This window comes from Eufriesea mexicana, unplaced genomic scaffold, assembly GCF_001483705.2.
Source record: "Eufriesea mexicana isolate 0111107269 unplaced genomic scaffold, ASM148370v2 scaffold4599, whole genome shotgun sequence".
NCBI lineage: Eukaryota > Metazoa > Arthropoda > Insecta > Hymenoptera > Apidae > Eufriesea > Eufriesea mexicana.
The window spans coordinates 215,064-227,478 of record NW_016912603.1 but is presented as its reverse complement, the minus strand read 5'-3'; the positions used below and the strand labels follow the sequence as shown (position 1 = coordinate 227,478).

The window sequence follows — 12,415 nt, the reverse complement described above, 5'->3', positions numbered from 1 at the left end:
TCTTTCCCTCCTTTTATTCACTTTAGAATCCGATAAAATTTTCTACATTCTTTAATAAATTCAACCCAAACTGGTTGATCGGCATTCATTTCTTTACCTGGCAGACGACAAATATACAAAGGTACGTCTTTACTACGCAATTATAAAAGTTAATAAATTAATCACAAAAATTAAGTGATTTGTTAATTTTTCTCAAAGTGAACAGGAGAGAGCATAGGAAATGAGAAAAAATTGCAAACAAATATCGGAAGCATTGTTGTGTCCATGTAAGATGTGCCTGCATCACGTAAAGAATGTAAGTATTTGTATCAACATAACCTTTAGTTGTAACTAAATAGTGTAAGTTATGAACCATTGTTCTTCCACCTTTCATTAGTGATAGCAGAGCTTGTTTGTGAAAGGACAATGTTCTGTTGAAATAAACCGGCACGTGCAACAGTAGAAAAATATTGGATTCATGGAATATCATAAGCATAGAGCCATTAGATGCCAAGAATTATATTTTATAGCGAGAAAAAATTGAAACAGTAATACAAATATGTAAGTTATGATATGTCTATTGGTTTCTAGGTCAGCCAACCATATGACATACAACGAAGAAATGTTTGATGGTCAAACCAATATTCGTAAAAGGAAGATGGTTTGGGCAGACAAAGAAGAATATAATTAATTTAGGTGATGTAATCTTGTAACAATAAGATATTGAAAACAGATTAAGGATGAAGTGAATGTTGTGCTCCTGATTTAAGTAAATATTGACATCAGTGGTCAAAGTCAATAATCATCTCTAATCTGTTATATTTCAGAATGTTGGAGCTGAGGTATATAAAGAAAAGAGAGAGGTTCAAATGGAAGCAGTGAGAAGAGGAAGCACATATTATGTTGCATTAAAGAACAGGAAGACAACATATGTATCAACAGAGAAGGATGTGTGGCATTGACATGCTAATACGAGGATCAGTGAAGAGATGGAGAATATACAATTGGTAATAGTTATGAAAGGTAAAGATAAATTGAATACAGAGTCAAAATGTTGCTAAGTGATAAATGTAGAAAATTAAATCTAAGCTCTCACATGGAGAAATGTTGTTGTCCTGCACTAATGTGTTATATTTCAGAATGATGGTGCTGAGGTATATAAAGAAAAGAGAGAGGTTCAAATGGAAGCAGTGAGAAGAGGAAACACATGTTATGTTGCATTAAGAAACAGGAAAGGGGCAACATATGTATCAATGGAGAAGTATATGTGAAATTGACATGCAAATATGAGGATTATTGAAGAGATGAAGAATGAATACTTGGTAATAGTTGTAAAAGCTAAAGATAAATTGAATACGCAGTGTAAATGTTACATTTAGGCACAAATGTGTAAAAATATCTATAGGAACTTGGAGAGCTATAAAAGCAGGACGAATAATGGGACTGTGGCACATGGAATTGATTGGGCTAAGAAAGTCAACATTAAAAGGAGGTAAAAGGTACGTCTTACTTGCTGATGATTATTCTAGAAAAGAACCATTTGGTTGACTGATTTATAAATGACTAAAATAATATGAAATATTATTAATGAAAGATTTTTTTTATTATAGGAGACTTACAGACATGAGTAATATTCATATGCAAGAGCTAGCCACCAAGAGTAAAGTAATAGGTATTAGTTAATAAAATTTAAATAAATTATATGTCTGTTTTTAAAAGTTTAACCGATATACGATATTTACTTTTTAAATATCTATATTAATATATTAAATAATTTCTAATTTGAATTACAATAATAAATTTTAATAAACTTGATTTTATAAGTATTTTACATTAATCAAACTAATATATTTGTCAAACTAGGTTGTAATGAAAACAACTGTTGGTGATGTTCAGTTAGAATTATGGGCAAAAGAAACTCCAAAGGCATGTAGAAATTTTATACAATTATATATGGAAGGATATTAGGGTGACACGAGATTTCATACAATTATCATAGGATTCCTAATACAGGATGGTGATTCCACAGGTACAGGAGAAGATGTTAAAATGTATGGAGAACCATTTAAAGTGATACCATATTTAAAAATAAAATGAATTCCTTTTTTTATTCAAGAATAATTATTAGATTTATGTGTTTTAGGACGAATTTCGTACAAGATTACGTTCTTGTGGACGAGGTTTAATTGCTATGCCTAATGCTGGAAAAGATGACAATAGTTCCCAATTCCTCCATAATCTTGGTTCTACGCAAGATTTGCAGAATAAACATACAATCTTTGGTAAAGTTACAGAAGGAACTATATATAACATGGTTAAACTTGAAGAAGCATTTGTAGATGAGGTAAATTTAATGTTTACAAGAAAATATATCAAGTATTGATATAAATATAATATTTCCTCTCTTTTGTAGAATGATAGACCACTTTATCCTCCAAGATTGATAAAGACTATAATATTGAGCAATCCATTTTCTGATATTATACCAAGAATAATAGTACAGAAAACTGAAGAAGTAAAAGACAGTTCAAAAACTAAAACAGCAGCAGTAAAGTAAAAATCATATATGTTTACAGAATTCAGCCCTGATACTATTGCTCTTTGCAATAAAAAATTTTGTTACAGAGATTTCAATCTTTTATCATTTGGTGAAGAAGCAGAGGAAGATGGAGAAGAATCTATGATATTAAATAAAAAGTTTAGTGATAAGGGCAAATCAGCCCATGATCATTTAACTTATCCAAAATTAAGCTCACAACCACCTGTTGAACTATCTGAACTTGCAAATAAAAAAAGAAAGGAAGACCATAGTAGCGATTGGGAAGGTGACGACGAAGTAAAAACTCCAGAAGAATTAGAAGTTATAAACAAAGAGAAAGAGTTAGTTTATTGTTTACATTTTAACTATGTTATAGAAAGTAGGATTTTTTACTGACTGTCTTATATTTATATTTTCAGAGCTATGAAGGAAAGGATAAAAAATAAATTGAGAGATGCGAAAAAAAAACGGAAGAAAGTAGAAATTTGAAAAATAAATGATGTTGAAGATGACAAAGACGTAAAGGAAAAAGAATAGCGAATAAAGAACTCCTTATGATGTTTAGCATGAGAGAAAGCCGAGGAAATGCACCATAAGGGAGATAGATGCAAGATAAACCAATATCTAGAATTATTAAGATAAATCATATATTTGAATTTTATCATTTGCAGTAGTGTGTATATGTCGATAAATATTGTTACATATATACATATATATATTGTCATTAGAATGGTAATTATTACGTGATATGTATTACGAAACATCTTTTTCTGGCAGCGATGATACGGACATCTACTCAAATTCTATTGTCTATATGTCATTGTTTATTATGTCGTTAACAATTAACGTGTATATGTGAAAATTTCAAAGTGAGTAAAAAGTACCTAAGCATATAACTATTGCAGTTTCATTTTCTTTTTATCAAGAACAAAATCACTCTTCTTCATCAATGACTTCATGTTTTAAAATTGCAACTTTTAAAATTGCATCGTAGAGGCACAGCATTAGCGAGCTTTCTAATATAATTTTGGATAAGAATTCGATGTTATTTAAATCATTATTGGTGATTATTGCATAGAGTGTTTGAACTATTGCCATAAATACTAATGGTTTATCTTTCCATAGTATAATGGAATAATTAATAATTCAAGTTCATGAATTAATTATAGAAATTTGGAATTTTTCGTAACAGAAATATATTTATATTTACTTCATTAATATTAATAAATATAAGAAACATCGTTTGATGTTTTATATCGATACTTTAACACATGACTATTTCAAAAACGAAGAATCTTCCCGCGAAATCAAGGCACAGCTTTGTCCAATCGCAGAACACTTCTAGTTGACGCGATACAACTTGCCGGTAGGAATATGATGCAATAGGATGCAATATGATGCAATATGATGCAATATGATGCAATATTTACACGCGTTAAAGTGAAACTCAATCCCTGAACAAAACGTTTCGTGAAGTAGTGTCATCCTTGATCAGTCTTCCACTTACTGCAACTGAGTAAAGAAATATTCGAGAACGATAACACGCAGTATCAGTTATTATTTCGGAACATTGAACAACCTTTGCAACATCGTCGTGATATATACGAAAGGACCACAACACAAGTTTAACAAATTGAAAGGATAAATAACTGTGAACATTTGTTCTGCAGTAACAAACCACATGTGGAGAAAAGTGAAGATGCACGTGCAAAATAAAGTGACGGAAGTATAAGTGCCTGTGAATCGTACTACAGAGTTCAATTCTTTCGTTTATATTTCCGACATTAGGCTATTCGATTTCGTTTTCTCTGCATACCAGCGTTGATTAGGCTTTTCCCTATATCGTAAGATGATTTTTCTTCGATGTTGACCATTTGAGTCCGAAATTTAGGGATGAAAGTGTCTGTAGCTGTGAAATCGTGCTGCGCAATTGAATTTTTTCGCTTCTCCTTCGAACTTAGACTTTTAGATTAGATTTTTTCCATTTAACAGGATAGTGGTTTCTTCTTTAAAGGGATTGATTATTTTTTTTCCGTATCGAGCGTGCGTTTTCGAAAAATAGTGCCGAAAGTGTCAGTGACTGTCAGATCGTGCTGCGCAATTGACTTTTTTCTCTTCTATCTTCGAAATTAGGCTTTTTGATTATGTTTGTTCTATATATCCGCGTAGAGTTAATTTTTCTTTAACGGGATTGATTATTTTTTTTCGGTTTCGATAGTCCGTTTCCGAAAAATAGTGCCGAAAGTGAAAGTGGGTGTGAAATCGTGCTGCGCAATTGACTTTTTTCGCTTCTATTTCCAAAATTAGGCTTTTTGATTAGGTTTGCTTCATATATCAGCGTAGAGTGGAATTTTCTCTAATGGGATTGAATATTTTTTCGTGGATTCGAGCGTGCGTTTTTGAGGAATAGCGCCGAATGTGTCAGTGGCTGTGAAATCGTGCTGCGTAATAGACTTTTTTGGCTTCTATTTGCGAAATTAGGCTTTTTGATTAGGTTTGTTATATATATCAGCGCAGATTGAAATTTTCTCTAACGGGATTGAATATTTTTTCGTGGATTCGAGCGTGCGTTTTTGAGAAATAGTACCGAATGTGTCAGTGGCTGTGAAATCGTGCTGCGTAATAGACTTTTTTGGCTTCTATTTGCGAAATTAGGCTTTTTGATTAGGTTTGTTCTATATATCAGCGTAGATTGAAATTTTCTCTAACGGGATTGAATATTTTTTCGTGGATTCGAGCGTGCGTTTTTGAGAAATAGGGCGGAATGTGTCAGTGGCTGTGAAATCGTGCTGCGTAATAGACTTTTTTGGCTTCTATTTGCGAAATTAGGCTTTTTGATTAGGTTTGTTTTATATATCAGCGTAGATTGGAATTTTCTCTAATCGGATTGGATATTTTTTTTCGGTTTCGGGCATGCGTTTTCGAGAAATAGTGCCGAATGTGTCAGTGGCTGTGAAATCGTGCTGCGCAATTGAATTTTTTCGCTTCTATTTCCAAAATTAGGCTTTTTGATTAGGTTTGTTTCATATACCAGCATAGAGTGGAATTTTCTCTAACGGGATTGAATATTTTTTCGTGGATTCGCGCGTGCGTTTTTTGAAAAATAGTGCCGAATGTGTCAGTGGCTGTGAAATCGTGCTGCGTAATAGAACTTTTTGGCTTCTATTTGCGAAATTAGGCTTTTTGATTAGGTTTATTCTATATATCAGCGTAGATTGGAATTTTCTCTAATCGGATTGGATATTTTTTTTCGGTTTCGAGCATGCGTTTTCGAGAAATAGGGCGGAATGTGCCAGTGGCTGTGAAATTGTGCTGCGTAATAGACTTTTTTTGGCTTCTATTTGCGAAATTAGGCTTTTTGATTAGGTTTGTTCTATATATCCGCGTAGAGTGTAATTTTCTCTAACGGAATTGGTTTTTTTTTTTTTTTGGTTTCGAGCGTGCGTTTTCGAGAAATAGTGCCGAATGTGTCAGTGACTGTCTAGTCGTGATGCGCGATTTCCAGTTTTCCCTTCTATTTTTGAAAGTAGCCCTTTGGATTAGGTTTTTTCGGAATTAGATGAAGAATGAATACTTGGTAATAGTTGTAAAAGCTAAAGATAAATTGAATACGCAGTGTAAATGTTACATTTAGGCACAAATGTGTAAAAATATCTATAGGAACTTGGAGAGCTATAAAAGCAGGACGAATAATGGGACTGTGGCACATGGAATTGATTGGGCTAAGAAAGTCAACATTAAAAGGAGGTAAAAGGTACGTCTTACTTGCTGATGATTATTCTAGAAAAGAACCATTTGGTTGACTGATTTATAAATGACTAAAATAATATGAAATATTATTAATGAAAGATTTTTTTTATTATAGGAGACTTACAGACATGAGTAATATTCATATGCAAGAGCTAGCCACCAAGAGTAAAGTAATAGGTATTAGTTAATAAAATTTAAATAAATTATATGTCTGTTTTTAAAAGTTTAACCGATATACGATATTTACTTTTTAAATATCTATATTAATATATTAAATAATTTCTAATTTGAATTACAATAATAAATTTTAATAAACTTGATTTTATAAGTATTTTACATTAATCAAACTAATATATTTGTCAAACTAGGTTGTAATGAAAACAACTGTTGGTGATGTTCAGTTAGAATTATGGGCAAAAGAAACTCCAAAGGCATGTAGAAATTTTATACAATTATATATGGAAGGATATTAGGGTGACACGAGATTTCATACAATTATCATAGGATTCCTAATACAGGATGGTGATTCCACAGGTACAGGAGAAGATGTTAAAATGTATGGAGAACCATTTAAAGTGATACCATATTTAAAAATAAAATGAATTCCTTTTTTTATTCAAGAATAATTATTAGATTTATGTGTTTTAGGACGAATTTCGTACAAGATTACGTTCTTGTGGACGAGGTTTAATTGCTATGCCTAATGCTGGAAAAGATGACAATAGTTCCCAATTCCTCCATAATCTTGGTTCTACGCAAGATTTGCAGAATAAACATACAATCTTTGGTAAAGTTACAGAAGGAACTATATATAACATGGTTAAACTTGAAGAAGCATTTGTAGATGAGGTAAATTTAATGTTTACAAGAAAATATATCAAGTATTGATATAAATATAATATTTCCTCTCTTTTGTAGAATGATAGACCACTTTATCCTCCAAGATTGATAAAGACTATAATATTGAGCAATCCATTTTCTGATATTATACCAAGAATAATAGTACAGAAAACTGAAGAAGTAAAAGACAGTTCAAAAACTAAAACAGCAGCAGTAAAGTAAAAATCATATATGTTTGGAGAATTTAACCTTGATAGTATTGTTCTTTGCAATGAAAAATTTTGTTACAGAGATTTCAATCTTTTATCATTTGGTGGAGAAGCAAAAGAAGATGAAGAAGAATCTGTGACATTAAATAAAACGTTTACTGGTAATGGAAAATCAGCTCATGATCATTTAACTGATCCAAAATTAATCTCACAACCAGCTGTTGATCCATCTGGACTTGCAAATAAAAAAAGGAAGAAAGGCCGTAATAGCAATTGGGAAAGTGACAGCGAAGTAAAAACTCAAAAAGAATTAGAAGTTGTAAAGAAAGAAAAAAAGTTAGTTTATTGTATACATTATAACTATGTTATAGAAAGTAGGAATTTTTATTGACTGTCTCTTATATTTGTATTTTCAGAGCTATGAAGAAAAGGATAAAAAATACATTGAAAGATACAGAAAAGAAACTCAAGAAAGTACAAAATTATAAAATAGATGATGTTGAAGATGATAAGAATATAAAGGAAAATGAATAAGAAATGGAACACTCCTTATTATGTTTAGCATAAGGGAAAGCCGAGGAGATGCACGATAAGAGAAATCAAGAATTATTAGGATAACTCATGTATTCGAATAGAATCATTTATCATATGTCTATGAATATTGTACGTATATATATGGTCATTATAATGATACTTATTACGTGATATGTATTGCGAAACATCTTTTTCTCGCAATGGTCCGTGATACGGACATCTAATCAGATTCTAATGTGTATATGTCATTGTTTATTATGTCGTTAACAACTTTTGTATGTGAAACTTTCAAAGTTAATAAAAAGTACTTTAACATATAACCATCGTAGTTTCATTTTCTTTTTCTCAAGAACAAAACCACGCATATTCATCTGTGACTTCATGTTCGACGGGCTATTAAGAAAGTAAAAAAAAGGAAGAAAAATGTATTATATTTATTTATGTTCTTTTATCGATTTGTTTCTCCCGCCGTCGGGTCACGTGGTTTCTCATTCGGCCGTTTCGATCAGCGCCATCTATGATTTGGGCTCAAAAAGCAAGAAAGTGATAGGAATATAGAATAGGCAAGGAGGTCGACTGAGAGCTGGTCACGTGACTGACAAGGACAGAGAGGGGATAGAAAAGGATAGAATGGCCCCGGTAGGGAAAAATTAATAATTACTCAATTTCCGTAAACAATTTGTGAACTTTTATAATTTTGATGCAAAGCTGGAACTTCAGGCTACATTCTTATATAACATTCGTAAAGAATTTAGCTCTAAATTGTTAGTTATTAATTTTTGTTTCATGGCGTCTATGATTTCGTAACGACGACCATCGCGATCTTCCATGAATATATTTAATAGTAAACGAAACTAGAAGCAAAATGTGATCAAAAGTTATATGAGAAGATTCGCAAGAGCATTGTCTTTCTAATGAGTGCATAAAGTTTCATAAATTAATTGCGTAGAGAATAGTAATTAATGAAAAACCAATGGCGTCTACGACAACAATTCAAACACTGCATAGATTAATAATTAATAATTAATTAAATAGGGACAAATTTCTATCGAAAAATATATTGGAAAGTTCTTGAAGGATCTGCCTTTACGATGCAATTATAAAAGTTCATAAATTAATCGCAGGAATTGAGTAATTAATTAATTTTCTAATAAAACTTCAAAAAGGAACAGTCAGCGCCGCCTATAGCTTTGTACTGGAACTAACGGAGCACAAGCTTCCAGATAAAAATTATAGGCGGCGCTAACTGTTCCTTTTTGAAGTTTTATTAGAAAATTAATTAATTTTTCAATTCCTGCGATTAATTTATGAACTTTTATAATTGCATCGTAAAGGCAGATCCTTCAAGAACTTTCCAATATATTTTTCGATAGAAATTTGTCCCTATTTAATTAATTATTAATTATTAATCTATGCAGTGTTTGAATTGTTGTCGTAGACGCCATTGGTTTTTCATTAATTACTATCCTCTACGCAATTAATTTATGAAACTTTATGCACTCATTAGAAAGACAATGTTCTTGCGAATCTTCTCATATAACTTTTGATCACATTTTGCTTCTAGTTTCGTTTACTATTAAATATATTCACGGAAGATCGCGATGGTCGTCGTTACGAAATCATAGACGCCATGAAACAAAAATTAATAACTAACAATTTAGAGTTAAATTGTTTACGAAGATTATATAAGAATGTAGCCTGAAGTTCCAGCTTTGCATCAAAATTATAAAAGTTCACAAATTGTTTACGGAAATTGAGTAATTAATAATTTTTCCCTGCCGGGGCCATTCTATCCTTTTCTATCCCCTCTCTGTCCTTGTCAGTCACGTGACCAGCTCTCAGTCTACCTCCTTGCCTATTCTATATTCCTATCACTTTCTGGCTTTTTGAGCCCAAATCATAGATGGCGCTGATCGCAGGCGGTAAAATTTTTATTCGAACTAGATATTTGAAATCAATTCGGCTGTAGAAAATTAATAAATTTCCAAGTTTTTGTAATTAATTTATGAACATTAATAGCTGCACAGCAAAGTTGGAATTATAGGCAACATTCTTATAGGATGTTTACTTTAATAATTAATACTTACATGAGCGATAGGTTTTGTATTTCCTGTAGTAAATAAGATTGCTATAGAGAAGTATTTTTCTTGCATAATATTCTTATTATTTTGTAATAAATATATACTAGCATAAAACAGCGTAAAATATAAATTTTTTTATCAAAAACTTTTATTTATAATTGTGTGTTTACAATGTTTTCATAGGCGAAAAATAAATACAAAATAAAAAATATATTGAAAAAGCTATGGGATGGGGAATCGAACCGTAATCCTGCAAAATACGAATTCTCGATCTTCGCCGTTACGCTACATATCACTTTGGAAAACAATAGAAATAAGTGTGTAATTAAGGATGTAATAGAACTTTAATCTCAAATATCTCAAAAACTATCGAGTAGTTGCGCTATAATGATATATTTTCTTAAATTGCATGACGATATCTACAAAGCTGAAAAGTTTCAACTAAATCGGTGATCCGAAGGACTTGCACTCTCCTTGTAAGTACAGCTTTCCTTGATTATAAAATATCAAATAAAAATTCTATTTTTTATATTATGTGACATATTATATTCTATTGCTTTAAAGCCTCACGTGAATTAAATTACTTATACAACGTCACTGTGAGACTGTTTGTGCAATTTTCTAATTTTCCTATTACGTTTATAGTGCACAATTAGGCACGTTACCAGTACCATGTTTAATGCAAATTATCTTAAAACGGAAGGAAAGGTATCATTTGTAAGATTATAAACCCTGCTGCAAATAACAGTACAAATTTCCCTATTTTGTAATCTTGTTTGACAATCGAGAGATAACCAGTGAGGCAAGTGAAAATCTGGAGAATAAACATAACTATGGACATAAGCACGCATTATTTACAATTAACATTATCACATTATTTACATTAAATAATGAATAACATTATTTACAATGAACAATTTCGTTGATTGTAAATGTTGTACCAACAATCAATATCAAAAGCAACATGTTTTATATAATATTTATTAATTTTATTAAAATATTTTAATATTTTGGACGCGAAACAATCGATTTACTCCACACTGGGAAAATTCGATATGTGAAAATTCGCAAAAATCCTATGCGAAAGAGTAAAAATTATTGGAAGATATATGTAAACTTAATAATTACCATTTGTTGAGAAGTAAAGTCAGCCATTCAGCGGTTTCATCTCTGTACAAAGCTCTTCTTCGACGTAGCCTGGCTAGCTCGCGTTGAAGGGTCGATTCGAGAAGGCGGGATATCCTTGCTTTAAGTATCGTAGCTGCTAGTGCTAACACTAGTACTAGCCATGCTAGTGATAAACCCGCAGCACCTATTAGCCACGCGATTGTAAGGGCCACACCAAGGTATAGCGCACCACGAATGGCTTCTGCATCCCTCTGAAAAAGGAAACAACCTTTCACGTTAAAAAATATAATATCAGAATCTTGATAATATTGTAATTGCATTAGAATTCCAATGATCGAGAATTAAAATTACATTAAAATTCGAATTACTATTAGGATTAGAATTTATTAATTAAATATGATATTAAAATATTGTACATATATGTCGATCGATGAAGTATCATATTTTATTGAACATTTGTACACATTATATTTTTCGAGGAACATCTGATCTTATTGATCCTTACAGAGAATGGCGTAATTCTTTCCAACCTTCCTTCTTCGAGAACTAAACGAGTATTGTGCAAAAACATGCAGTCCCACTTGTATAAGTTCAATCATTTACGCGAGTGTAATTTTGCAATACTGCTGACTCGATGTGATAATCAAAAAATCTATTTTTACGTTTTTAACACTAGGTTTACGGACGCTATCTGTGTACCTATTCCTAAGGACACCTGTCAAATTGACAAGTAAAGGAAACCACGTTCCTTTTTCTTTAACGATTAGTTTAATTTAAAAACAATTATATATTATATCAATAGTCTTAATATAAGTTAACTAAGTCTGTTACCATCGTATAATTGGAGCAACCCTTCCATCAAATTAACGGGTTCCGTAAATCTAGTGTTAAGAAAGTACGAGGTAGTTAGATGTAAGCACAAAAACGAATTTTGCAAGTATTTGGTAATATTTCTGTGTCACGTTTGAAATAAAAATGTTCAAAATGTGTTATATAAAATTTATTACTGACAAGAATACTATGATAATGTATTTTTATTATCGCCTTAAAAATTTTATTATTCGAGAATAATTTAAAAGGAAACTGTCATATTTATTTTCCATTTTTCCTTGTAATTTAGTGGGATATTAATCTTTTGTGTAACAAATAATAAATGTACATATATATATATATATATACGTTATTGAAAATGTTGCAATTAGCAGATTTTTATTTTTGTTTAATTCACCAAAGGTTCCCTAGTGAAAAAGCAAATAAAGCGAAAGTCGTACAACAATAAAAATCATTATTCCTTCATCCTGCTAGGATATAGGACACGATTCGTGTATACTCACGCAACATCGCGTGCAAGTACA

The 12,415-nt window shown here is 31.3% G+C and overlaps 1 protein-coding gene across 2 annotated transcripts in view; it reads right to left on the bottom strand.

Moving 5' to 3' along the window:
* Positions 1-12,415, bottom strand: part of LOC108551562 (uncharacterized) — a 38,736-nt gene that overhangs the window by 13,946 nt on the left and 12,375 nt on the right. For both annotated transcript variants that reach the window (XR_001890487.1, XM_017905778.1), the window contains exon 3: positions 11,061-11,311. Coding sequence is in view for 1 of the 2 variants with exons in the window: in XM_017905778.1 (XP_017761267.1) it covers positions 11,061-11,311 (251 nt within the window). In the remaining variant the exon portion in view is untranslated. The remainder of the gene's footprint in view (positions 1-11,060; positions 11,312-12,415) is intronic.